Raw genomic sequence first — 26636 nt, forward strand, 5'->3', positions numbered from 1 at the left:
GACAGAGGCAGTGCAATGGCTGACTGGCTACTGGGGCTATACCCCCATTTAGGAAGTACAAGCTGGGAATGTGCCTGGCGATCACAGATTCGTGAGAATTGATGGTATGACTTGTGCCCGATTTGGCATAATCACGCAAGCCATTCACCCATCACCCTCTTCATCCGTCCCCCGTCGCTCGTCCTCGCAGCATATACAATAATGTCCAGAAGCCGAAAGGGTGGGGGTTTAACTCCCATAGCGCAGGGCAGCGTCGTACGTAGCATGACAACCAGGCGGACGCCGGGGGGAAAGGAAGTTTATATGGAGAGGGAAGATTTCGTGCCCAGCCCACGTCTCCGCAGCCCCCAGAAGGGTCAGCGGCGGCCCTTGAGCGGGAGTGGTACGACTACACCCCGCAAACGGGGCCATATCGGGAGTCCCTCGCCTTCGCCTCGAAAGAGACGGACGGCGGTAAAGGTGCGTGACGTATACTGTGCAGAGATGTCCGTTTAACGAGACTGCAGACTTCAAACGATCACATGCGCGCGTGGTTACATAGACGGGCAGCCTACGAGGACGTCCTCATGCGTCGATTCGAGCCCAGCAAGCACAAGTGTCAATGCGGCGCAGCTACTGCTTCATACCTCTGCGAGACCTGCTTGGGGCGTAAGAGGCAATGCAGAGGCTGCATCCTTCGCGAGCACGCGTCTATGCCCTTCCATCACATCCGAAAGCATGACGGTCGCTCTTCAACGGCTACCGACCTTGGCGCGTTAGGCCAAGTTATCTGGCTGGGCCATGGAGGAGAGCCGTGCCCGGCCACCCTCGCGCACGTCCGGCTTCCTATGGACGAGCGTTGGTGTGATGAGGGGGAAGAGGAGGAGGACGGCGATCTCAGTGACCTCCTCAGGGACTGTGACCTGCGACAGGGACATCGTTTAATTATCGGTGATGTTGAGGGTATCTGGTGTCGTACGGTATACTGGTGTACGTGCCCCACCGCGGAGGATAAGGATATCCAGCTGCTGCACACCGGATTGTACCCGGGTACCGAGGATGAGCCAGCCACTGCGTTCACGTTGACGATGCTGGATGACTTCCTCCTATCGCAGTGCGAGGGTCGGATGTCTGCCCAAGGATATGTCCAGAAGTTGCGGAGGATGGCCAACCCAGCGTTCCCTTATCGAGTTTCGGTGAGTGGGGAATATACGCGATAAGTGACCTTACTAACGAGGCGTAGGATGTCTATAGACCATTCCTGCGCGCCATGCGTCAGTATACGAACATGATCACGAGAGCTAAAGCAGGTGTCGCTCACAAGATTCGGAGAGATCAAGTCCACATAGCTAGACCGCCGGGAGATCTGGCTTGGCGCTGCCCAGCATGCCCCCAGCCGGGATATAACTTGCCTCCAGAAGACCAGAGAGACGCAGACCATCCGTACGTACCTTGTCGCTCCGACGAGGAAAACAGTGGACTCAACATCCAGTCAGAGAGCTTTACATGCCCATGTTCACGCACGACGGTTGCTTCAAGTTGAACAACCAGCGTACCCGCAATCCCGACGCTGACGTGCGCCTCAGCGATGGCGAGTGCATGCTCGTCGGGAGCAGGCAATACCAGACGCACCTCAAAGTGACCAAGGAGCCCGCCAATGTACGTGCTCTGACCACCGCCCCACCTGTCATCCACGTGACAATTCACTGCAGAGGAAATCCTGTCAGAATCACCGGGCGGTTGCCAGCAGTCGATCGAGAGATCGCAACTTAGCTGCCAGTGGAGTGGGCACATACGCCTGTGCCCGTCATGGTCTGTTCATCCCGCACACCACCGTTGATTACCAGAAAGGCGAAGCGTGCGTACTACAGTCGGAAAGTCGCCAGCATCCCCTGATGGTATGACTGCGTAGGCAAATGAACACAGACTACTCAACCTCATGCCTCATAGAAGGGTTGTCTGCAGAAACGCACAAGATCCTCATCGCCTACGACATCATGTGTGAGTATATCGTCAACCTCAAGACGCGCCTAACCGAAGGACCCTACCTTACCAACCGTGCGATCGACATTGAGGCCGCTGTGGGCAAGTTCCATCTCGGCGCACACATCCGAGAGTGCTTCGCCAAATTCTCCCCCAACTTCATCAAGGGAGCCGGCCAGCTGGACGGCGAGATCCTGGAAACGCTCTGGGCAACCCTAGAGAAGCTGGCCTCCAATACAAGGAGCATGTCACCCGCTCATAGGCAGGAAGTTCTTGATCTGCTCATGAACGACATGAACTGGAAGAAGATCATTCAACTAGGTGGGCGACAAACGGCCGCAGTGAATGATTGACTCACAGGATGGTCGCCTCACGCAGCCGACGTCCTTAAGAAGAAGGCGATGAAGGCCTCCGTCGAGTGCAAGCACGCCCGCGCCGCGTATGAGGAGCTCAAGGACACACTATCCGATCAGCAGACAGCTCGGTGGCTACAAGAGGAGCGTGAGTCCTTGGAGGAGGGCCGAGAGGGAAAGAGCGTGTATGACATACGAGAGGAACAAGGTGAGCCTTGCATGACGGGTCTGCATGCGCCCTTATGGACTGCCGTTTTAGTCCCCGGTGTTGCGGAGCGCGCCCTCGCAGTAGCGAGGCGGTATGAGGATGATGATGTGGAGGAGCCTATCGGGTTAGAGTTGCTGAGGGAGGCCATGAGGATTGAGAGTGTGCAGTGCGTGTCTAGAATGTCACGATGACACTGCGTTTTCTCACAAAGACAAGGGACAACCTACTTCCTCTGGCTAAGCAGCAAAACAGGACGGCCTCGCAAGAGCGTCAGCTGCTGCTCAGACGGGGCAAGCTACACAAAAGGATTTGCAAATTCGAAACACGGATCGCGAAGGTTCTCGATGCTGCCCCCGTGGAGGGCGAGGTTGACTTGGGAGACGAAGAAGTGGAGGAATGGCTTGGAGATGAAGGGGAAGCAGAGAGCGAAGGGGAGGTGGATGAGAGGGAGGGAGAGGGAGAGGATGAGGATGAGGACCCCGACGCGCCTGACGTCGGGCTGCCAGAGCGCGAGCGGCTCACTCTGCCCTCGACCACTGGGCACATCACCGGGGAATTGGCCGACTTGGAGAGGGACCTTCGGGACGGCCAACGAGCGGATGCCCTGCGAGGCGTTAGGCTAGGCCTCGCAGAGAGAGCCCGCTTGTATCGCACCTCCGTGCGTCGCGGCCGAGGGAGTCACAAGACGACTACAAGGGCTTTTGCAGCGTTACGTAAGTCAGGCGCACGCATCGCCCGCCACGTGCGGATGTACCACCGCGCCCGCGACGCCCTAATCGCCCTCGGCAAGGACGAATCGCAGCTACCGAAGATAGATAGTCAAGACCTCCGCATCAACAAGGACTGGACAGAGGAGAACAGGACAGGCCAACGCTCCCATACCTTACCCTGGTTCTGGCGGGTCGGCAACAGTGCGGCCGCGGAAGATGGGACAGAAGCCGCTGGTGTCCATGATCGTAAGCGGGACCAAAGAGCGTTCTTTTGGATACTGATTGGTACTGCAGTATACAGAGTGAGCTTCCTGCGAGCCAAGTGCCGACTGGAGCGATGGGAAGAAGAGGAGCGTCTGGTAAGCCACGAGATGCTGTGGACTCGGCTAGCCTTCGAAAAGCAGCAGGGTACATGGCAAGCGGCAGGGGACGCTGCGAGGCCGTCCACAGAAGGTGCGGGATGGGCTGCGTATGCCTATAACCAAGCGGACATGTGGGGCTCGTTGGCGACTGAATGCGTGACAAAGTTTCAGGACTACGCGGGAACCCTTCCAGGGTGGGAGCCGAGCAGTAGGTAGTAGCTATGATCCATGTACCATGTACATAACCTTGTATCTCCATTGACAAAGTATGAAGGTGAGTGCGTGCCATTGTGGCTGAGAGAGCATGGGCCATCAATGTACCGGCCAATAATGGGTATCTCCCCAGCTTGGCTGGAACCGGCGAGCGCACACGCGGTGGACGACCTGAGGTGGAGCCGCCGCCGAACCGCGTTGGCTGCATCTCATATGGCGGTGCAGGCCCAGCAAAAAAGCAGCGTCTCACATGCAGCCGGCGACTCCGCATGACGTCGACTCTCTTAACACCAGCACCTGCACTTGACACGGCGCCGGCGGCCCAGCCTGTCAAACCAGGTGGGGTGGCAGCCGCCGGCCGGCCGCCTGTGCCGCACGAGCTGGACTAAACTTGGCCGGCCAGTCCACTTCATGTGGTGTGTAATGGAAATAAGGGTCTGCTGCTAAGGTGCGTCCATCTTCTGCCGCTTATTTGTTGTGTGGGGCTAACCCAAGTTCCATCTCAGATGTACGTCTGGGACGCCTCGGCGTCCGGCTTCTCTCAGTACGGTACCCAAGGCCTTATGGTCGAGGGTATGTACGGAGCGAACCCGATTGCCACGGCGCTCGGGGAAGGTGCGAGTGCGATCTTCGATCGCGCGAACACCCTCGGACGCCAGTCGTACGGGGACGGCGAGTTCGATCTAGGCGTGGTCGTCCATAGCCTGGCGCAGGTCACGGCGGTCCTGAACGCGTCCGCCTTGAACCTTGGCGCGCTGTGCGCTGCACACACCGCGATGGACGGCACGCGCCGCACTCTTTCGAAGGTGTACCGCCGCGCGACGGCGCGCGAGGTCTTCAGCAAGTTCGACGCGGTACGTGGTCTGAATCGATGTGTTTGTAATGGTACTCATTCGAGCTTATAGTCGGACGACGAAGGCGTGCCGGGCTCGCGTCGCACGAGCCGTTCTACAGGCTCGGAGACGGTGCAGAAGGTCGACGATGAGGCGCGCGCGAAGCGCGATGCTTCTCCGGCGACCGCTGCACGCGCCGAGGCGGCGTTGACGAACGCTCTGGCCGCTGACTCGGAGGCCGAGCTGGACGACGCCATTTCCGAGGCTGGCAAGGCCAAGGCTCCTCAGGTCACCGAGGGAGCCAGCAACGCTGCCGAGGCGATGGAGGTCGACAACGTCGCCCCCAAGAAGAAGGAGGCGTCGCGCTCGTCCAGCCGCGCTGCGAAGAAGTCCGGCAAGCCCACCACGCGCTCGAGCGCGAAGGAGACGGAGGAGGAGACCCCCGCCATCGCTACACTGCCCGCTGCGTAGGCGGCATGGTCTGGATCGTTGACTTGCGCGTATACCCAGTCATTCGTTACGTCCAACGTTCGTTTTCCACTCGCTCTGACCCTTACACCGCCTGGTGTGGGCTGAGCTGAGCTTAGTTTATTTATTTTCTGTAGTCTCGCGTTCGGGACGCGGCACCACACTCGTTTACTATCAGATAGCCGTGTACTTAGGACTGTGTAGTCGAGGCATACCCATTCAACAAATTTTGTTTTGTTCTCACAAAGTCCGAGCCTGAAATCGTCTGAACCGGCAATACCAGAGCCTCAGAGAACTCGTGGACATTGCGGTCATCAATCCAGACCGACTCGTGAAGAGTTGTACCCGGTGCAGCGCTTGTGCGTACACCTTCGGTGTATGGCCCTTATTTTGCCATTTTATTCATCTCCCTCTGCCCACCTGCGGCACGGACTTTCTCCGTAGGCTTGATGGTCCTCCGGGACCGGCGCTCGCCAGGTTCGGGAGTTGGGGAGGGTTCCCTGTCCGGGGTTTCGTCGGGGGCGTCGTCCAGGAAGCCCGGGGGCTCACTGACTTCGATGCCTTCCGACTCGGACTGGTGGTCGTCGTCCTCACGGTCCCGACGATCAAGCTCGTCTCGGCTGTCCGGTCGTCCCTGCGCTTCGACTTCTGGCCCATCAGGGAACGAGAAGTCGGGTAAGGGTTGCGCCGGCATAGCGTCGTCGATTTCCTTGAGAATTCCGTCGTCCAAGTCCGCGAGCCCGTCAGGACTCACTTGGGCAACTTCGTCCTCGTCCGGCTCGTCCGAGGCCATGAGTTTCTCGAGCTCGTCCGGAGACAAGTCGATTAATGAGTGTATTTCGTCGGGCAAGGTTATAGAGGCCCGAGAACGGTAGGGCAACACTCTAAATGCTCCGACCTTATTTTGAAAGACGGTTCCGTCTAGTTCTGCCACAATATAAGAGCCACCGAGCGTCCGCCGTATGACCACCATGGGTCCGTGGTAGCGTGGTAGCATCTTGTCACTGTGTGATTTCTCGATGCGAGTATTCCGGACCAGCACTAAGCTGCCTGGTTTAAAGTCGAGCAGTTTGATAACATGCCCGTATTCGCGTTCATAGCGGTGAAGGCGCTCAAACTTTTCCTTCTCGATTCGAGAGCGGACAAGGCCTACTTCCGCATGATGTTTCGCTAAGGCTCGGGCCCGGTACCCAATCAACTCCTCGCGCGTAAGTGTGCGCAGGGGATAGTCAATGAGCCAGGTCGCTTCGGCGATGTCAAATGGCAGGAGCGGGTGCGCTCCTGTCACAAGGAAATATGGCGATACTCCGAGTCGCTTCCGTAAGGTTACGCGGTCGGCCCACCACACAAAGTGTAGGTGGTTATACCATTTGTTTAGCTGCGGTCCGCAGGCTTTCGCTAGCGACTGCCGGATATCCCAATGTACTTGTTCAACTTTTCCATTGGCTTGAGAGTTATAGGCCGATATGCGGACATGGCGGACGCCATACTCTTTAGAAATCCAGCGCATAGCGGACTTCATAAGGGACGCATTATTGGTCACGATTTCCTCGGGACAACCCCATCTACAGAGTATTTCCTCGAGTATGAATTTAGCTATAGTAACCGCGTTCTCAATGCGAAGCGCGCGGCCTTCCAGCCAATTAGAGAGACTGTCCCTTGCATGGACAATGTATTTGAAGCCTCTCGATGCGGGCGTCATGTGCATGGTGTCTATGTGGACGACCTGGAATAAAGATGGCGTGAAAGTTACCACCGGCGGTATGCGCGCTAGTGCTTTCAAGCGTTCTTGACAAGGGTGGCACGTCTGTATGAACCACTCCACGTCTTCGTTCAGTCCAGGCCAGTAGAACCGTACTGACAGTAGTTGTTGTGTCGCGTACACTCCTCGATGGCCTAAGCTATCATGCGCTTGTTGCAGCATTTCGATGCGCTTATTTTGTGGCACATAGAGTTGTGGTAGCTCATCGCGTTCGACGCGATAGAGTTTCCCACCGGATACGACATAATTTCTTCGCAGCCGCTCGGCGATCGGAGCCGCGAGGTCGAAGGCGGACTTGTTTGTGGCAAAGTCCGGGTTTTCCACCCATCTGAGCCAGGTCTCGAGATCCTGATCAAGAAGTCGGTGTTTATTCTTCCGCGACGCGGTAGGATACTCCACAAGCTGCTCATATATGGAGAGGGGGTCGGGCGTATGGATCGTCATGCAATAATAGTCGCTAGACTCTCCGAACCCGGCGTCCTTCAGTTGTGCAGAGCGTATGCGATTAAATTCCGCTGTTTCCAGCTTAGCACGCTCTAGCTCGACGTCGAAGTCCCCCACACCATGAGCTATTCCCTCAGGTAGTGTTTGTTCGACCGCCCAAGTGGGCAAAGGGTGAGGCAATCCCTCGGGGATTGACTCAGAAGAAATTAGCGTCTGGACTTGGGTTGGCTCGTCGCGTCGCCTGAGTCCGTCGGCCATTTCCGAAAGGACCAGCTCGGCAACTGCCGACGCGTCCGTTGGCTTTAAGTGGTGGTATTTTTCCAGTTCCTGCACCAGATGTTCCTTGCCCGTGGCCTCGGTACGCTCGGACCCGGAGGGTCGAACGACGGAGACTGGACCGCTTTGGAGGTACAGTACGTGGGGTAGCGTCGCGGTGGCACGGTCGGACTTAGGTACGGAGTCGCCGGCAGCTAAGTACTGCTCGACGTCCCCTTCCATTCCTGGCCACCACATGCGACTGGAAATGAGGGCGAGTAATTCCTCGGCTTCCCCATTAATGCTAGCCTCGCGCGCGGCGTTCATAATGAACCACCGGTCGCGCGGCCATATGAGTAGAGCGGTGCGACCACCCTGTAGTATCTTGTAGATTCGGCCGGTCTTTGTCATGCGATACTCAGTAGCGAGCTTGCATAATTGTTCCCAGCGCTCCTCGGTGATATCCACCGGGTTCCAGTTGAAGTAATCGCGTAGGTCCCATAGTAGATCATCGAGCTCAAGATATTCTTTCGAACGCGGGAACTCGCGATATTTCGCTAGAGTCTCCTCGTCGTTCAGGTTCAGGATCGGGTCCGGTAGGCGGATAGGACCTTTCCGTCTAGAGGGCTCAGCCTGGTTAAATACGAACAGACCGGGCGCGCTCTGAGTGATTTTAGGATTAAGCCATTCATCCTTGAATTGGGTAAAAGCCTCCTTAACTCGACGAGCCTTCGCAAAGACCTTGTCTCGATCTAGCTCGTCAAGTTCGGTATGGAGGTAGCCTCCGCGTGTATCGATTTTATCTCGGAAGTCTTCGATAGGCAAGGTGTCGTCAGGCAGACCATCCTTGACTTCGAATCCATCCAAGCCTTGTGGCTCATCTTCCTCCTCGTCCGCCGGGTCTCGCACTGGATCTCCTTGCTGCCACGGTCGCCGCGATAGTGCGTCCGCGATCGCATGGGATTTTCCAGGTACATGGCGAAGCGTGAAGTGGAAGAACAAGACTTGCTCGATCCACCGGTTGACGTTGGCGTTGGGGCCGCAGCCTGGATTACTGAGCATGCCCTTGAGGAACTTAGCATCAGTCTCCACGACCAGTTTCCGGCACCCAACAAGCCAGTGATACGCGCTCTGTAAGGCCTTCATGACGCCAAACAGTTCACGCTTAGGTTGAGAGAACCTAGCCTCTCGCTCTGTCAAGAGCATTGATCCGAAGCGACAGTAGTAGAACTCCTTTACATCACTCGGATTTATTTGTAGGATGAACCACCCAACCGCTATATAAGATGTGTCGACGCCGAGGACAGTGTCCCAGTCGGTCTTATAACTGACGGGTTTCAACGGCGGACTCTTTAATAGAGCGGTCTTTAGCTCATTTTGCGCGTAGCTCTGAGGTAACTCCCACGCAAAGGGTACGCCATTTCGCGTGAGCATCACCAAAGGGTCTGCCTTGACAGCGTAGTCCTTTATGAACATTCGGAAAACGCCGGTGAGGCCGAGGAACTGCCGGACTTCAGAGACGTCGTGGCAAGGGCCCCAGCGCTCAATGACGCCTACGCGGTCTTCCTCCGGTCGTCGGCCCTCGTATGTGCACAGATGTCCGACGACTAGTATTTGAAGGGCTATCAAAAGCGACTTAAGACCCGAAAAGGTGCCGCCTGAATATCCCATATGTTGTAACACTCTGTTGACGTTGAGCAAGTGCTCCCAAACAAAGCGTCGGATGCCTGGATTTTCCGGGATAGTCTCAAAAGACCCGTCCGGAAGTTCATAGCGGGTTTCCGGTCCTCGTATCGGTACATCATCGATATACGGAATCGTTATGTCCGGTATAAGAGGCCGTAGGATAGTTGTGACATCGTCGTGGAATATAGGGACCGCATTAGTCCATCCCATCGGCAATGTACGAAGTCTAAACGCTCCGAAGGGCGTCTGAAAGGTAGTCAAGTCGCGAGAGGACTCGGCGAGTAGCCGCTCATCGTAACCGACATACAAATCAAGTATACCGCCACAGGCGCGACCAGCGAACCAATTGGCTAGATCGTCGGTCGCCGGAGGTACACCTGAGTGCGCGATAGTAACCGCATTTAAGGGCTCGAGGCTATGGACCAGTCGGAGGCTCTTGCCGTCCTTCTTAACCACGCAGAACCACTTCGAGCGGTAGGAAGAATTAGACGGCTCGTACACGCCAGCCTTAATCTTCTTGAGAATAATCGCACAGATTTCCTCGTACAATCCAGGCGGAATGGGGATATTGCGCTCTACCCAAGGCTTATGCGGTACGACCGGTATTGAGACAGGAGGGAAGAAGTCCTCACGGAAGCTTCCTCGCTGCTCATCGTTCCAAGCAAAGGTCTTGTTGTGGGCGCAATACATCCAATCCCTTAGTTTACATTCTTCTGGCGAAAGCAGGTCGCCGTGAAGTTTATGTACCTGTTCCCGATGCTCAGCGGTATATCTTCCGGTGGGCGTGAACTCGGGTGGATTCGTAGGCAGTTGTGGCATATCCTTCTCAGGATCGCCGAGGATGTGGCGCTCGATGCGGAATTCCTCCGGTACAGTGCCGTATACAGGCCGCACCTTGAGGGCCACTGGTTTATATTTCCTTCCAGCGAGGACGGCTGCGTCTACGTCCGGTCGCTGGGGAAGTGCATCCACTGCTCGCTGAATCACTGTGTCTACAGTACAGGGCACGCTGGACGGTTGGTTCGGACATCCCTCTCGGCCATCGACAGTTCGCGAAGTAAAAGTACTCGCTGATTCCGCCTCCGGTCCGTGAAAGAAGTTGTATAAAATAGTCTTGTCCTTCTCGTCCTTGATTTGGTCCGCGTTCAGAGACGCTTGCAAAAAGGCAGATTGAAGGTTGACTTGTGTGAAGGTCGTCGACGCTTGCGGTCGCATGACGCTACGGATTATGATTTCTTGATTTTCGTCCATCTCGATTTGTAGAGCCGCTTCTCCCTGATCCTCGAGAGAAGAGATCAGTTCGCAGAAGCGTCCGGAAAACCCGGATGAGCGCGGACGTGCTCAGGAATTACGCCTCGGGCGTACGTGTGCATAGTAACCTTATTGCCAGTGTTAGGGCAAGTAATGGTCACCTCCTGGTTGCCGTCGCGGTCATTGGTATATACGGACTCGCACAGAGTATCAAAAGGTCTCCCTAATAATACTCGGAAGGCGCCGGTGTCCGATATGTGGCACTGCAAGTACACCGTGATCCCAGCGAAGTCAAAGGGAATATTCCTCGCTAGGCCCAAGGTCGAGTTGACCTGGTTATTGGCGCTTTGCATGCGTATGGTAACGGTCGGGTCGTAGGAGGCGCCGCGGTCTCGCGCGCAATCCTTAGACATGGATACGATTTGTGAACCACTGTCCAAGATACTTTCGTCTGGACCATTGTTATTAATATTCGGCCAGACGGTACGCAGTGTCGCCGAAGGTTCGCCCGCGAAGATAACATCGGAGCGACCGCGTTCAGGCAGACTCTGGTATACCTCGAGTCGGGCGTCAATCTGCACATAGGACCCGATGGGTACCTTAGTGTGGGCGCACGACGGTAACTCGACCGTCGTGGTAATGACCTCGTTCTCGAGTGCGGCCCAATTCACCTGAACTGGATCGTCGGACTCGCTACCTCGGCCGAGATTGGGGCGCTGTCCTTGAGCATAACCCAATTCTTTGCGTTGGTACGCTTCAGTGAGCAAAGCCACACGCAGGACCTTGCCAAAATTATCGTCAATCTCGCGCTTCCTAGTCAACAATTTCCTTAGCAGGTCTTGTAGAGTAGGACTGACTCCCAGAAATTCGCGCAGCGTAATTCCGGTCATCGGGCACTTGGTCGACAGTAGTTTCTCTAAGACATCTTCCGAGTCTACAGAGGTTTGTATAGGGGCCTGGACCTTCGCAGCGGGCTTCGCGCGACTTGCTTCGCCGGGCGCTGCGCCGGGCTTAACAGGTAACGCAGAAGGGCGCTGGTCGATGGGTATAAATCGCGTCTCCGGCACTGATCGATATGGATGAGCAGGACCGGCCTGCGGTACAGGGCCGGGCTGCGAATTCGTAGTCTTAGCGTTGGGCGCCTTAGCAGGCATCGCGTACACGGACTTGTTTGGATTTTGTGGCAACGAACTAGCTGCTGGTTTTAACTGGCTCTCATCACGCCCCCAGCGTTTATCAAGGTATTGGGCGTGAATCCCTGAACCCATCAAAAACCCTGGGACGACCCCTCCTGGACCGACGGTGGCTGAGCCATCTCGCCGACAGGCGGGTTGTTGTAATGAGCGATCTGCTCCGGGGAGAGCTGCTCGGTGAACTCATCCCAGCCGGGAGGAACGTCCAAGCCTGAGTCCAGTATGACACTTGGCGGTTGTTGCGGGATGCCCCACATGCCTGAGTTGGTATATTGACCAATGTAGTTCATGAAAGGAGCGACCACATATTGGTTAACAGCCGCCTTCATTTGCTGCCACTTAGTGCGCATCGGCAGGTCAAGCGGACCATTGCGACGCGGTATAATTTCGCCTGTCTTAGTGCGGAAGCCTCCAGCGTTATCGGGTACGATCTCGCCGGACTTAATCGCATTCTGACAATCAGGGCAATTGTTCATGAAGTGGCCGACCTCGCCACACCAGTTGCAAGTATATTGAGGTCGAGGGGGACCGCGCTGTCCACCACCATAATTATTTTGGGGTCGGTTGAACGATCCAGGGTAGTTGGGTCGGAACCCACCGCCTTGCGGGGCGGCGCTGTTCGTGTTGAGCGACAGCTGGTTGGTGAGGCGCTGAATCGTCTCTTGGATCATCGCGAAGTTCTGATCGGACTTAGTACGTCCTTGAGCAAGCTCGGTATGAACTTCGGACTGTAGACTACGTATAGCGGTCTTAGTTTCCTTTTCGCCTTGGCTAGCGCGCTCAGCAAATTCATGGAAATCCTGCTCGAGTTTAACTAAGCGAGACTCACTGTCGCCCGAGTAGGATGCTGCGTGCGGGGCGGAGGCCACGGAGGTCCGGGTAGACGCGACAGGGTAAGCGTCACCAATGGCGTTCTGAGCTGCAGTGAAACCGCGGCGCCAGACTTCGCGCATGGTGGCAACAATATCTTCCCATCGGTAACCTCCTTCGACGATGGATGTGTTGGTTGGCCGTTCCGGAGGATTTGCGTTTTCCTTTCCGGGTACCTCAAGACTGCTCGACTTGCCGACCAACATCATGTCGAGGGTCGCAAGGAACTGAGGCGTGCAGACAGCGGCGAGGCGCGAGCAGACTTCAAAATTCGAAATCTTGTAGTTGCTACGGCCGAGTTTGAGAATACACGGAGCAAAGCGACGAAGGAACACGTTTCCACGAGTCCCATCCTGCTCGCCAAGTCCGCGGAACTCGCTACAGATTTGGCTGAGCTCTGCAAGCGTTCCGGACTGCTGACCCGATATTTCAGGGTACTGCTCCAGGATCGCCTTAACAAAGTCGTCCCATGGTTTGTTTTTGAATGCGAGCGCCAGCTCCTCCCACAAGATCCGCGTAGCAGTCTTTTTAGCGTGAAGAGGCGCCTTAGCAATTTTGTCCGCGTCGGACGTGATCCCGTGATCTTTGAGGTATGTATCAAGATCTCGTAGGAACAAGGGCAAGCCGCTCATATCATCCTCGTCGAAGCGAGGGGCGTCAGACGCCGTATGAGAGTAGCGAGCGGTAGACATTGGTTTGGGAATAGAAGTAGGAGTCGAAGTCGGAATAGAAGGAACGGGACGAGATACTGGAGTCGAATTCGGAGTCGGAATGATTCTGGAAGCTGGAGTCGGAGCCGGTTCTTCGGTCGAGGCTGGTTCGGTACGGTCGCGAGTCGGAAATAATTCAGAGAGAGACGGAGTCGAATCGTCGGACAGAGAGCTCAAGGGGGATGAAGCGCGTGGGCCCTGTGTCGCGGCCGGTTCGGGCTCGATGGAAAGACGAGAGAATGAAGCAGAGAGGTCGTTGGCGACCGAGAGAGAAGTAGGAGAAGGAGGGTTCGGTTCTGTGTCCTCAGGGAAAGCACCTGGTAAGGTGTCGTCCGCTTTGGCTGTTTCTACCGGACGTTGGGTAACGGATTTCCGGGGTGATGCTGATCGCGATGGGCGACTGGCTTGTTCCGCTAGACGCGCTCGCTCTTTGGCCTTTCTCTTGGATCGCTCGGATGTAGAGCTATCCCAGTCCGGTCTTAGAGCCGAGAGGCTGGATTTTTGTCCAGGAGCCGTCGTGACGGTACCCGAAAACACAAGTAGAATTGGAGAGGGCCTTAATATGACTCTCGAAGTTCGCTCAGCAGCTAGTAATTTGCTGGCTAACACAGAAATATCCCCTCGCGGTGGGCTCCAGATGATGGGATCGTACGCTCACGAAAGACGCGAAGTACAGTCTAGCTAGACGATCCACACAACCAAACACCAACAACCACGATAGCAATGAACACGCTAGACTGGAGGCGCTACGAGAGCGGGCGAGTCCGAGTATTTATATTACTAGGGGATAGATTGTGTTGTTTATGCCAGTTCCAGACGAGCTGGACTGAAGCGAGAAGTCGAGTGGGGCAATCGGACGTCTCGGCGTTCTTACGAGCGCTTTCGGGTTTGATTGAAGTTCACAAGGCGGTTTAATGCGCTCGGAAGTTCAGGCTTTTATGATGTGTAAAGTGCGGGTTAACGCGGTTGTGTTTATTTGGTGTGGTGTGTAGGTACTAGGGCTTCTCTGCGCGGGGCGGGAAAAGTCCCCGAATCGTATGTAGGTCTCGGTATATAACTTGAACGCGTCGTCTCGGCCGTCCAGACCGCGCGGTAACACACAATGCCTATCTCTGAGTCAAAATCCAACTATAACGCCTATCCGCGCGTTCTCCTGTCCGAATAATCGCGCAATGACTGCGGTTCCTGGCGGTAGAGCGGTTGACTGGTCGGGTATCCTCCTGCGCCGCGATGCCGGGCGCGATTCCACACTTGTTGATGTTTACCAAGGCAAGGCCGGCCTGGTTTCCACCGGTTCCCTTGTGCGCGACGCGGCTCAGAGGCCTGCGCGGCGGGGAGCGTACAGCCTAGACTGTCGATACGCGGGGAGTGAAGCCCTTGCCGGGGCGGACAGCGCTTGGCGGCGCCGACGCTCGGTTCGGGGTTCAACTCGGCGATGTCCGAGATCACGAGCTCGGACCCGAAGTTCCGGTCTCGGACCCGAAGTCACGTGTAGTCACGTTGATGGTTCGAGTTCCGCTTGCGCGGTGCTCTGCGTGTCTCCGCATGACGGCGAACAGCAGGAAGGCTTGTCCGAGCCCCAACAATAATCTAGATTCTCTTGACACAGCAGGGCAAGAGGACTGAAGGCTTGAGGCGCGTATAGCGCGGCTACTTGATTAAGTAGGGCCCGCCAAAGGACTCGCAGGATGTCATCGACGACGCGCAGACTCGTGATCAGGCGCCGAAGAGCTCGCTACTATCCTTGGTCAGTCATTGCAGACGGATAATGCTGCGGACTAGTTGTATTGAAGGTTAGGAAGCGTGGCGCTCCTGGTTTTCTGTGTCATAAAATACCCCCGACGCGCCCGTTGTACAGTCGCGACGTCGGTGCAGTATATACGGATCCGCCCATACAATCTAGACCAAGTCGACTATATATCGCTTGTTTATGTATGTTTTTCCGCGTTTTTCAGCCGCAGGGCGTATCAGCGCGCGAGGCGGCGGTGGTGCTTGATGTAGCTGGGATTGAGCTGGGTAAAGCGTGGCTGCGCGGCAGCCTCCTCCGTCCACATGTAGTGAAAGGGCACCTTGTTCTCGTACCAGAACTTGAGGTCCATAGCTGGCCAGTCGAGGGGGAGATCGAGGAGGAAGCCACGCTTCTCGCGCTCGGGGAGTCTTAGCTCGTTGACAAAAGCGGCGACCTCGGGGGCGAGAAGTTTATCCCAACGCGGCACACATGTCATGAACCAGCCGAGGAAGCCCAAGTTCACGAGGATCTCGTCGGCGAACGTGGCGAGGTATGCCCGGCCGTCAGTCGCAGAATCAAACTCCTCGCCTTCAAGCGAGCCTTCTGTGTACTCGGATGGTAGACAAGGTACCTTGCGGCCGTGGAGGTAGCGCTCGAACACGGAGGGAACGGCCTTGACCACAAGAGAGCACGCCAAGGACACGCGGGGGGCGATCGCGTTTGCTTGCCCCTTCCATTCCTCGTTCACTACATATCGCTGCTCGGTGGGCAAGATCGCGTTGTCTGGGGCTGCCGGCAGGAGCCAGGCGAGAATGTCGTGACCCTCGAGCCTCGAGGTGGGGATCCAGCCGGCCCACCAGATGTCGCCTTCCGGCCATGCGTGATAAGGGGAAGCGATGCTGAAGTGCGAGGCTGAGAAGCGCTTGGACGGGTCGACTAGATCCAGGTCGAGCGAGGACGGGCCAACGGACACCCAGTCTCGATCGTCCTTCGTAGTCTTGAAACGAGGCCCGTTGTTGACGTCGTAGATAGGCAGGAAGGGGTCGAAGACATCCATGACGGGCAAATTGGTTTGAACGGTAACCGTATCGCACCAATATTCGCTCGGGCGTTTGGACGGAATCCGTACCGCGCGCGGGAGCGTAGGAGATGGAGGGGAGAGAAGAGAGCGTCCTAGGTCGAGCCGTCATGAGAAGAAGCAATAATTAAGCGAGGGGTCGTGTGCTACATGCGGGGAGCAGGAGGCCCTCTGTCCCGGCCCGCGATCCGTGATAATCGATACAGTATGTACTCGGCGCTATCCGAATCGAACCGTGATGTGTCACAGTCCGTGTTCTAGCTTGTACTCGGCGACGCGTTCTGGCGCGTTGCGAAGATCGCGCTCGGTCTGCCAGGTGTCGTGTTCCCAGCCATAGCCGACCCATCTGACCTTGAAGCGCAGTTAAGTCCCCTTCTTCAGCCGCTTATGACCCACGATCTTCTCAACGTGATACTCCTCCGAAGGGATCTTGCTGGTACGGGTGGTAGGCAGTTTGACGCGACGATCCTCAAAGTCCGAGTTCCCCTTGAAGTACGGCTTCAAGTGCTCGATATTGAATACTGGCGCTCCCGGGTAAGTGTCGTCCATTTTGAGGCGATAAACGCTATTGTTGATTTTCTGGATCACCTCGAACGGTCCTATCCAGCGTTGCGTGAGCTTCGCTTTTCCTTTGGACTCGACCCATTCCATGGAGTGTGGGTTGACAAGCACTAAGTCCCCTTGTTTGAAGGCAGGAGGAGGCCGCCGGCCCTTGTTGTAGGCTCGCGCTTGCTCATCCTGGGCGGCCGCTATCGCATCGCGAGCAGCTTCCCTCCTAATCCTCAAGTCGGCGAAGAATTCCTTAGTTTCGGTGAGTCGAGAGGCGCCGTCCTTCCCTGTGGAGTTTTCGTTCGCGCGGTCGAGCATTGATTGCGGCTGATAGCCCATGAGCAGCATGAACGGCGACTCGCCCGTCGAGCGGTGCACTGATGAGTTATAGACGAACTCCATCATGAATAGGTAGGCCGCCCACGCGCTCGGATCCTTTGCGGTGTAGGCTCGGAGCATTGTCTCCAGGAACCGATTGACCACTTCAGTCTGGCCATCCATCTGCGCGTGGTGCGCGGAGGACATAAGGAGCGTTGACTTCATTTCGCTCGCGACGTCGCGCCAGAAATCCGACGTCCAGCGCGGGTCCTTGTCCGACACTATACTCGCTGGTAAGCCGTGTTTTGCTACGATCTCCTTCACGAATAACTTCGCCGTTCGCTTGCGATCGATGGTCGTGTTCGTTGGAATGAAGTGCGCGTGTTTTGTCAAGCGGTCGACCACCACCAGGATAGCGTTGTAGCCGTCCGACGTAGGGAGGTCCATGATGAAGTCCATCGATATGGACTCGTACGGCGCCTGCGGGATCGGATTGGGAATCAAGGTGCCGTACTTCTTGAATCTTGCGTGCTTATTCTTTTGACAAGCGTCGCAGGTCTTGCAGAAGAGCTTGAGGGTCCTCTTCATTCGCTTCCAGTAGAACTTGGGGTGCAGCCTCGCCCAGAGTTTTGCCATGCCGGTATGTCCCCCTTCCATAGGCTCTTCGTGTGCGCTGATGAGGATATCACCTATGAGCCGGTCGGGAACGCATAGTCGCGGCAAGTAGTCCGCATCTAAGAAGAACAGTAGACCGTCGTCTGACTTGTAGTAGCGCCGGCCTGGAGTCCAGCCCGCCGTGACCGTGTCGGCCTCCTTGTATCGCGTCCTCCAGTACGCCTCCTCCGTATAGGCGCGTCGGAATCGGGTCTTCAGTTCCTCGCTAAGGTGTGACAGGAGGGCTGGAGGGCGCGCAAATGCCGGTTCATAGAGAGGGTTGACCGGCGCTTCGAGTAAGTCTCGCTCGTCACTGTCGTTCGACTTGACTGACTTCTGGTCTTCTTCCACATCGTCGCCCACATCTTTGGGTTCCGGCGGCTGGGCGTCTTGCGAATCCTCCGCCTCTGCGCTCGTTCTCTGCGCGTCTACTAGCTCCGCCCCCCGGTTCGCGAGGCGGCTAGAACGTCGAACCGCAAAGGCAGCGGGCGCTTCCTCCAGCAGGTCGCCGTAGGAATAGCAGGCGAAGGCGCGTGGCGCTGCAGCTCTACTCGCCAGCTCCTCCTGGAGAGTCGCAATGGCTGAGTCCGTACGGAGGGCTTCCGAGTCCGGCGATCGTGGCGTCAGATAGCTCGGCGGGTCTCGTGGAATCCTACTGAGTGGGTCGACGTTTGAGTGAGTTCTTCCCGCGCGGTGTATGATTTCGAGTCCCGGTTGATAGCTCGAGAAGATCATGCCCCACGACGCGAGTCGTCTATTGCTATTTTCATACGTTCGCGCCCACTGCAGGGCGCTGTGATCCGTGATGAGCAGGATCTTCGCGCCTTCCAGGTAGGGCTGGAATTTGACAAGCGCTTCCTTCGCTGCTAACGCCTCTCTTTCCGTAGTGCTGTATCGAGCTTCAGCGCCTCTGAAGGTGCGCGACCAGTAGGCGACAACGCGTTCGGCCTGCACTATCGTGTCGTCTAAGGTCGCCCCCCATTGCCCAGCCTCGGGTACGTCATCGGTCTTCGTGCTGATTCTTGAGACTAATGTCGGCACCGGCTTCCTCGCGTCGTACGCCTCCCTGATCTTCTCGTAGACTTTCGTGCCCTTGAGATCGCCCACACGTATGGGTTGCACCTGCTGCAGAGCCGACCCCAGAGCGTGTCCCGAGGCGTCCGTGTACAGGCGGTACGGAAGGCCCTCAACGGGGTGACCTAGGACCGGTGCGCGCTGTAGCGCAGTCTTTGCCTGTAGAAAGGCGTACTCCTCGTCCTCGCCCCAGCGCCAAGGAGTGTTCTTCTTCAGGAGAGAGTGCAAGGGACCGCAGACGTCCGCATAATATGGAATGAAGGAGTTGAAGTAGACTAGCATCCCGAGGAACGTTTGGAGTTCGGACACGCAGGTCGGCCTCTTCATCTCCAGCACCGCTCTGACCTTCTCATAGTGAGTAGACAACCCTAGGCGCGACACCTTATGGCCGAGGAGGATAATCGAATCGTAGAATAGGTGACACTTGGTCGGTGAGAGCGTTATATTTGCACCTTCGATGGCTTCCAAAACCTTGTCCAGATGTTCGATATGGTCCTCAAACGACTTCGAATAAACCACGATGTCGTCGATGTACACCAGCGAGAATAGCCAAAGGTATGGCGCCAAGACCGATTGCATCACGCGTTGAAATATAGAGGGTCCATTCCTCAACCCAAAAGGCATACGCTTGAACTGGAAGAGCCCTCGGTGAGTGCGGAAGGCCGTTTTTTCCACGTCGCGGGGATCCAAGTGCAGTTGGGTGAAGCCTGACAGCGCGTCCAGGGAGGACAGGACTTGCGCCCCCGAGAGCGAGGCCAGGATTTCCTGCTGGCGAGGAATGGGAAATTCATCCGGGATTGTCATCGCATTGAGACGCCGGTAGTCAACGCAGAAGCGCGGTTTGCCATTGCGATACGCGATTACCACGGGCGCACTCCAAGGACTTCGTGAGTCTTCTATCACATCTTGCTCGAACCATTTGTTGATCTGTTCGTCCATGACCTCCTTCTTGGCTGGGGAGGTCCCGTACATGGGTACGGCGACCGGCCGCGCGTCTTCCTTGACTCGAATCTGCGCCATCGCCGGGTGATTGCCTAGCCGGCCGTCCAGGGCAAACGCGCCTTTGCGGCGCTCGAGCATGCGCCAGGCTCGTTCGCGTAGGTGCTCCGGTAAGCAGCCTACGTCTAGTACCTTCCTGAAGTCGCTCAAGCTGACCTCTTCAGCCTCGGGAAGCTCGGCGGTCTTCGGACCGCAAGGCTCGCGAACTGGCTCCTCCGCATCCTGGTCCTTCTGCTGCTGGAAGGAGTCGTTCCACGCAGCGTACGACTCAGCATCCGGCATGGGAAAGGTGCGCTCCCCCTTCTTCCACGCTTCGTAGCTGACCGCTTCGGGCATGCAAAATCGGGAAGACGCAGAGCTCGCACGCCTCGTCCGCTCGGGAGCTGAAGGGGATTCGTCCTGCCCTTGCGCGTCCCCACCTTGCGGGCTTTGAGCGTCCGGCACCTGCACGGCTCGGCTTAGCTTGGAAACGAGGGCGGCGTGCGCTTGGTGGCGACGCAGATCCTCATCGCTCTTGGGCTTGTCGAAGAAGTCTTGTGCTCTTTCGACAGTGGCTAGCGCCTCCCCTTCCTGGATAACTCTGGGAGTCGTTGACAAGTTGGCGATCGGGAGAGTCGGTCGCGACGAAGATAGCAGCACGTTAGGGACCGCAAAGGGGCGTTGTTCACCAGAGGTGAGCAGACTCCGCTCCACTATCCAATCTCCCGGCGTGTCAAAAGGGCCTGAGACAGGAATGTTGACCACCGTTTCCGGACGAATGATCACCTTACGTGCCGCGCGGAGGGTATTGTCGCAGAGAGTCGCTCGCCTCGCCCTGGCGCGTCGGGCTCCCTTGAGATGCTGCCTGTGCGCCTTCTTGAGCCAGCCATGCACGGGCTTCTCTCCCACATATGCGCGCTCGACTTCGTCGTAATCCGATGTCCTCTGCGTTCCATGTGCGGTAATGGGCGACGGGAGTTGACCAAAGGTGATAGTCGTCCCTTCCTCTAGGCTCCTATTGACTGATACCTCGTATTTCTGCTGGAAATCTTCGCCCAAGAGGATGGGGACCGTCATCCCGTCCACCACGTACAGCTCGGCTTCAGCTTCTAACAGAGTCCCGTCGTCTGCTCTCATGAGCACCGGCTGATGAATATATCCTCGAATGCTGACCGTCTTGTCAGTGAGCTGCCACAACCGCATCTTCGCGCCCTGCTTCAGCGGCGGCGGGTTCTTCATCGAGTCATAGGTTGCCCCGGAGATCAGCGACAGGCTAGCGCAGGAGTCGAAGCGCAGGAGGACTCGCACTTCCCCCTCAGAGCCCAGGAATCCGAAAACGCAAAGGACGGCCGACCCCTTTCCACTGAGAGACTTGACTTTCTTTCGCGCTATGAGCCGCACCTTGGGGGGCTCGTAGGGCCGAGGATCGGGTAGCGTGCGCCCCGCGTCGGGAGGTCTATCCGTTGGTTCGGGAGCCGGTTCGGTGGTAAGGGCTTCAGCGCGCACACCCTCTGCTAGCGTCTCGCTAATCGCCCCCCATCGTTCTCTCACCGGCTCGCTCACCTCATCGACGTGCTCGAGCAAGTGCGGGGAGTCGGTCGGCAGCATCTCGCCTCGATACCAGTATTCCTCGCCGACTTCTTCTACAGTCACCGCAAAGCTTTGATGTTTTACCTCGTAAACCTCACGCCTACCGTCGCTCATTTCCTTCGGGTCCTTTCCCATGTCTTCCTCCGCCTTACGGTCCTCGGTCTGGGTCTTACGCTCGTCGCTCGCCTTCGTCAGCGAGGATTCGGGAGCCGCCCGCTCAAAACCCTGGGACACGACCGAGTACGCCGCGTTGTACGCTCGATCCCCTTCGGGGTCCGAGTTGACGAGGAACCCTTCCTTCTTCTGCTGGAGTAGGAACTGCTGCCAGTGCGGGCAGTCACGATTCCAATGCTTGCGACTACCGCACGCGCGGCACGGCGAGGGAGGGGGCTTCCGGCTCACTATCGAGTCTCGAGGGGGGAAAGCGTAGGTCTGAGGAGCGCTGTTCTTGCTCTTGGCGACGGCGACGTTGTAGGCGACGGCGAACAGCTCATCCGCCATGCTCGGCTCTGAGTCCTCGAGAGACGCGGCCTCGGGGGCTCCCTCGCAATCGCCGGGCTGTTCGTGAGGCTCGATCTCGGCCTCGTACGCGACTGGTCCTCGCGCCGATGGCAAGCGTCTGCGGCCTTCGGGAGTAAGCCGCCCCCATTCCTTCAGAATGGAGGTAACTTGGGCCCGCAGATCTTGATTGGCTGAGGCGGTGGACGTGGCGAGAGACCTTTCGTGTTGAATGACTCGCGCTTTGAGTTCGTTGGTCGAGCCTATGGTCGAGGGAACGAGCTTAGTGTCCCAGTCGGCTGGAGCGACACTCAGCAGGAGCTTAACCTCCTCAACTGTGTTCTCGACTGCAAACCCGAGCGAGCGAGCATCTAGGATGCGACGATTGATGAAGCTGGATGGCGACTCGTGACGGTGCTTAGGCTCACGGAAAGATTGCAGCTGGAAGTCAACAGCCATGTCTTTCATCCATTGCGCGCCTAGGTATTGCTGCTTAATGATATCAATGAAATTGTACGCGTCACTTTTCATGTAAAGCTTGGTGCCCTCCGACAACGTCAAGAACCAAAGCATCACCGGCGAGTTCTTCTCGAAGCGCAGCCAGGCCCAATGAGCGACCGATTGCCGCAGGTTCCCGCCGCTGTTGGCGATCTCAAAGAAAGACCAGACGTAGTTGACAGCGGTCTTGCGGTCGCCATCCCACGAGGGTATCACGTCCATTTTCAGGTTAGACTGTATGCTAGGATTGCTCGCGCCCCCCGAAACTGACGAGACTCCCGCACCAGGCGGCCCGCCACCTCCGCTGCCCCCCAAGCTCGCTTGTAAAGGCGGCGGAGGAGGAGGAGGTGCACCGGCTGCACTAGGACCGCTAGGGGGTCCCCCGGGAGGCCATCCTGGGGGCGGCGCTGCAGGCGGAGGAAGCTGTTGAGAAGGCCAGCTCACGCTGGGCCCCGTCGGCGGCGCAGGCGGTCCCGATCCAGCGCCTGCTCCTCCATTAGCTGGAGGCTGTGAAAAGGTCCAGTTTGGCGTCTGTGGGAGCCCTTTCTCCTTGCGATGGGAGTGAGGAGTCGGCAACCGCGACGAGATGGATGCTGCCGCGTTAAGCAGAGTCTGTTGACCATAATGGCTCCCTGGCGCGAGTGAAGCTCCTGGGTTCGATGCGGACGAGAGGGTGCGTTGAAGACCCATACCCCAGTATGGCTGCCCGGGAGGAGGCCCCGAACCCGGCGAGAAGATCCCGTGCGCGGAGACGGACGGAGCAGGCAGTGGTCGTTCGCGCCAGTTTTCCGGTGACGCGCCCTCCTTGAATCGCGTCGAGCGCCCTCGGCTGACGCTGCGAGTAGGTCCCGGCACCGAGGGGTCGTTCGCGTCTGGTTGGGGGACGCGGTGTCCTTTGCCTATCTTCTGCTTCTTTGCGTACTCGGCCTGCTCGGCAGTAGGCAGCGGGTCAGGATTGCCGTAGGTAGTGCTAGGAGCGCGCTCGCGTCGCGAGTCCCCATCATAGTAGACGAGCTTGGGAGAGGATTCGACCTCCCGGTCAGGGAACGCGCGTAACAAGGGAGACGGGACCTGGACAACGTCGGGCAGATGAGATTTGACGTAGCGGGCTCGATCTTCCTTTGCAGGAACAGCAGGGGGCGCAGTCTTGTCGGTCGGGTGGCGGTGAATGGGTTTCATCGCCGGCATAGACCCTAGCATGTACTTGAGGCGGAGCTCGTTGTCGTCGAAGTTGCGAATTTCTCCGTAGACTGAGCGCGGGGTGGATAGCGGTGAGAGAGCGCGAGCTCGTCGCTGTTCGAGCTTAGCTAGCACGCGTTCGCGGTACTTGCGGTGGACGTCCACTGATGTGGTCGCCCGTCGATGGAACATGCCCCACGCAAGGTGAAGGGCCGTGATAGTGATACGCCCTGCGGCTGAAAAACGCGGAAAAACATACATAAACAAGCGATATATAGTCGACTTGGTCTAGATTGTATGGGCGGATCCGTATATACTGCACCGACGTCGCGACTGTACAACGGGCGCGTCAGGGGTATTTTATGACATAGAAAACCAGGAGCGCCACGCTTCCTAACCTTCAATACAACTAGTCCGCAGCATTATCCGTCTGCAATGACTGACCAAGGATAGCAGCGAGCTCTTCGGCGCCTGATCACGAGTCTGTGCGTCGTCGATGACATCCTGCGAGTCCTTTGGCGGGCCCTACTTCATCAAGTAGCCGCGCTATACGCGCCTCAAGCCTTCAGTCCTCTTGCCCTGCTGTGTCAAGAGAATCTAGATTATTGTTGGGGCTCGGACAAGCCTTCCTGCTGCTCGCCGTCATGCGGAGACACGCAGAGCACCGCGCAAGCGGAACTCGAACCATCAACGTGACTACACGTGACTTCGGGTCCGAGACCGGAACTTCGGGTCCGAGCTCGTGATCTCGGACATCGCCGAGTTGAACTCCGAACCGAGCGTCGGCGCCGCCAAGCGCTGTCCGCCCCGGCAAGGGCGTCACTCCCCGCGTATCGACAGTCTAGGCTGTACGCTCCCCGCCGCGCAGGCCTCTGAGCCGCGTCGCGCACAAGGGAACGGGTGGAAACCAGGCCGGCCTTGCCTTGGTAAACATCAACAAGTGTGGAATCGCGCCCGGCATCGCGGCGCAGGAGGATACCCGACCAGTCAACCGCTCTACCGCCAGGAACCGCAGTCATTGCGCGATTATTCGGACAGGAGAACGCGCGGATAGGCGTTATAGTTGGATTTTGACTCAGAGATAGGCATTGTGTGTTACCGCGCGGTCTGGATGGCCAAGACGACGCGTTCAAGTTATATACCGAGACCTACATACGATTCGGGGACTTTTCCCGCCCCGCGCAGAGAAGCCCTAGTACCTACACACCACACCAAATAAACACAACCGCGTTAACCCGCACTTTACACATCATAAAAAGCCTGAACTTCCGAGCGCATTAAACCGCCTTGTGAACTTCAATCAAACCCGAAAGCGCTCGTCAGAACGCCGAGACGTCCGATTGCCCCACTCGACTTCTCGCTTCAGTCCAGCTCGTCTGGAACTGGCATAAACAACACAATCTATCCCCAAGTAATATAAATACTCGGACTCGCCCGCTCTCGTAGCGCCTCCAGTCTAGCGTGTTCATTGCTATCGTGGTTGTTGGTGTTTGGTTGTGTGGATCGTCTAGCTAGACTGTACTTCGCGTCTTTCGTGAGCGTACGATCCCATCATCTGGAGCCCACCGCGAGGGGATATTTCTGTGTTAGCCAGCAAATTACTAGCTGCTGAGCGAACTTCGAGAGTCATATTAAGGCCCTCTCCAATTCTACTTGTGTTTTCGGGTACCGTCACGACGGCTCCTGGACAAAAATCCAGCCTCTCGGCTCTAAGACCGGACTGGGATAGCTCTACATCCGAGCGATCCAAGAGAAAGGCCAAAGAGCGAGCGCGTCTAGCGGAACAAGCCAGTCGCCCATCGCGATCAGCATCACCCCGGAAATCCGTTACCCAACGTCCGGTAGAAACAGCCAAAGCGGACGACACCTTACCAGGTGCTTTCCCTGAGGACACAGAACCGAACCCTCCTTCTCCTACTTCTCTCTCGGTCGCCAACGACCTCTCTGCTTCATTCTCTCGTCTTTCCATCGAGCCCGAACCGGCCGCGACACAGGGCCCACGCGCTTCATCCCCCTTGAGCTCTCTGTCCGACGATTCGACTCCGTCTCTCTCTGAATTATTTCCGACTCGCGACCGTACCGAACCAGCCTCGACCGAAGAACCGGCTCCGACTCCAGCTTCCAGAATCATTCCGACTCCGAATTCGACTCCAGTATCTCGTCCCGTTCCTTCTATTCCGACTTCGACTCCTACTTCTATTCCCAAACCAATGTCTACCGCTCGCTACTCTCATACGGCGTCTGACGCCCCTCGCTTCGACGAGGATGATATGAGCGGCTTGCCCTTGTTCCTACGAGATCTTGATACATACCTCAAAGATCACGGGATCACGTCCGACGCGGACAAAATTGCTAAGGCGCCTCTTCACGCTAAAAAGACTGCTACGCGGATCTTGTGGGAGGAGCTGGCGCTCGCATTCAAAAACAAACCATGGGACGACTTTGTTAAGGCGATCCTGGAGCAGTACCCTGAAATATCGGGTCAGCAGTCCGGAACGCTTGCAGAGCTCAGCCAAATCTGTAGCGAGTTCCGCGGACTTGGCGAGCAGGATGGGACTCGTGGAAACGTGTTCCTTCGTCGCTTTGCTCCGTGTATTCTCAAACTCGGCCGTAGCAACTACAAGATTTCGAATTTTGAAGTCTGCTCGCGCCTCGCCGCTGTCTGCACGCCTCAGTTCCTTGCGACCCTCGACATGATGTTGGTCGGCAAGTCGAGCAGTCTTGAGGTACCCGGAAAGGAAAACGCAAATCCTCCGGAACGGCCAACCAACACATCCATCGTCGAAGGAGGTTACCGATGGGAAGATATTGTTGCCACCATGCGCGAAGTCTGGCGCCGCGGTTTCACTGCAGCTCAGAACGCCATTGGTGACGCTTACCCTGTCGCGTCTACCCGGACCTCCGTGGCCTCCGCCCCGCACGCAGCATCCTACTCGGGCGACAGTGAGTCTCGCTTAGTTAAACTCGAGCAGGATTTCCATGAATTTGCTGAGCGCGCTAGCCAAGGCGAAAAGGAAACTAAGACCGCTATACGTAGTCTACAGTCCGAAGTTCATACCGAGCTTGCTCAAGGACGTACTAAGTCCGATCAGAACTTCGCGATGATCCAAGAGACGATTCAGCGCCTCACCAACCAGCTGTCGCTCAACACGAACAGCGCCGCCCCGCAAGGCGGTGGGTTCCGACCCAACTACCCTGGATCGTTCAACCG

General features: G+C 57.1%; 8 protein-coding genes across 8 annotated transcripts; 1 reads left to right on the forward strand and 7 right to left on the reverse strand.

The window, feature by feature from the left end:
* Positions 1–521: 521 nt before the first annotated feature.
* SCHCODRAFT_02515927 (uncharacterized protein) lies at positions 522–5112 on the forward strand (the record flags this gene model as incomplete). The annotated part of the gene is made up of 12 exons (XM_050343341.1): positions 522–1175; positions 1223–1422; positions 1476–1638; positions 1692–1837; positions 1892–2283; positions 2341–2523; positions 2575–2689; positions 2740–3479; positions 3528–3807; positions 3942–4176; positions 4315–4662; positions 4714–5112. The coding sequence occupies 12 exons, from the start codon at positions 522–524 to the stop codon at positions 5110–5112; spliced, it is 3855 nt and encodes a 1284-aa protein (XP_050198050.1).
* Positions 5113–15247: 10135 nt separating this feature from the next.
* On the reverse strand, positions 15248–16066 carry SCHCODRAFT_02705844 (uncharacterized protein; the record flags this gene model as incomplete). The annotated part of the gene is made up of 1 exon (XM_003027616.1): positions 15248–16066. One exon carries the CDS (start codon positions 16064–16066, stop codon positions 15248–15250), a length of 819 nt encoding a protein of 272 aa, XP_003027662.1.
* A 264-nt stretch (positions 16067–16330) lies between these two features.
* SCHCODRAFT_02479540 (uncharacterized protein) lies at positions 16331–16669 on the reverse strand (the record flags this gene model as incomplete). Its single annotated transcript, XM_050342773.1, has 3 exons — positions 16331–16438; positions 16496–16504; positions 16547–16669. Coding segments are annotated over 3 exons (240 nt in total), but the record flags the coding sequence as incomplete, so codon positions are not given.
* A 93-nt stretch (positions 16670–16762) lies between these two features.
* SCHCODRAFT_02475888 (uncharacterized protein) lies at positions 16763–17065 on the reverse strand (the record flags this gene model as incomplete). Its single annotated transcript, XM_050342739.1, has 1 exon — positions 16763–17065. A coding segment is annotated over one exon (303 nt), but the record flags the coding sequence as incomplete, so codon positions are not given.
* A 525-nt stretch (positions 17066–17590) lies between these two features.
* SCHCODRAFT_02450959 (uncharacterized protein) lies at positions 17591–17881 on the reverse strand (the record flags this gene model as incomplete). Its single annotated transcript, XM_050342554.1, has 1 exon — positions 17591–17881. A coding segment is annotated over one exon (291 nt), but the record flags the coding sequence as incomplete, so codon positions are not given.
* A 1632-nt stretch (positions 17882–19513) lies between these two features.
* SCHCODRAFT_01050024 (uncharacterized protein) lies at positions 19514–19762 on the reverse strand (the record flags this gene model as incomplete). The annotated part of the gene is made up of 1 exon (XM_003027615.1): positions 19514–19762. A coding segment is annotated over one exon (249 nt), but the record flags the coding sequence as incomplete, so codon positions are not given.
* Positions 19763–20173: 411 nt separating this feature from the next.
* SCHCODRAFT_01051240 (uncharacterized protein) lies at positions 20174–21751 on the reverse strand (the record flags this gene model as incomplete). Its single annotated transcript, XM_050340934.1, has 2 exons — positions 20174–20512; positions 20570–21751. Coding segments are annotated over 2 exons (1521 nt in total), but the record flags the coding sequence as incomplete, so codon positions are not given.
* A 210-nt stretch (positions 21752–21961) lies between these two features.
* Positions 21962–22492, reverse strand: SCHCODRAFT_01051796 (uncharacterized protein; the record flags this gene model as incomplete). The annotated part of the gene is made up of 1 exon (XM_050340935.1): positions 21962–22492. A coding segment is annotated over one exon (531 nt), but the record flags the coding sequence as incomplete, so codon positions are not given.
* Positions 22493–26636: the final 4144 nt, after the last annotated feature.

Source organism: Schizophyllum commune (genome assembly GCF_000143185.2).
Source record: "Schizophyllum commune H4-8 unplaced genomic scaffold SCHCOscaffold_12, whole genome shotgun sequence".
NCBI lineage: Eukaryota > Fungi > Basidiomycota > Agaricomycetes > Agaricales > Schizophyllaceae > Schizophyllum > Schizophyllum commune.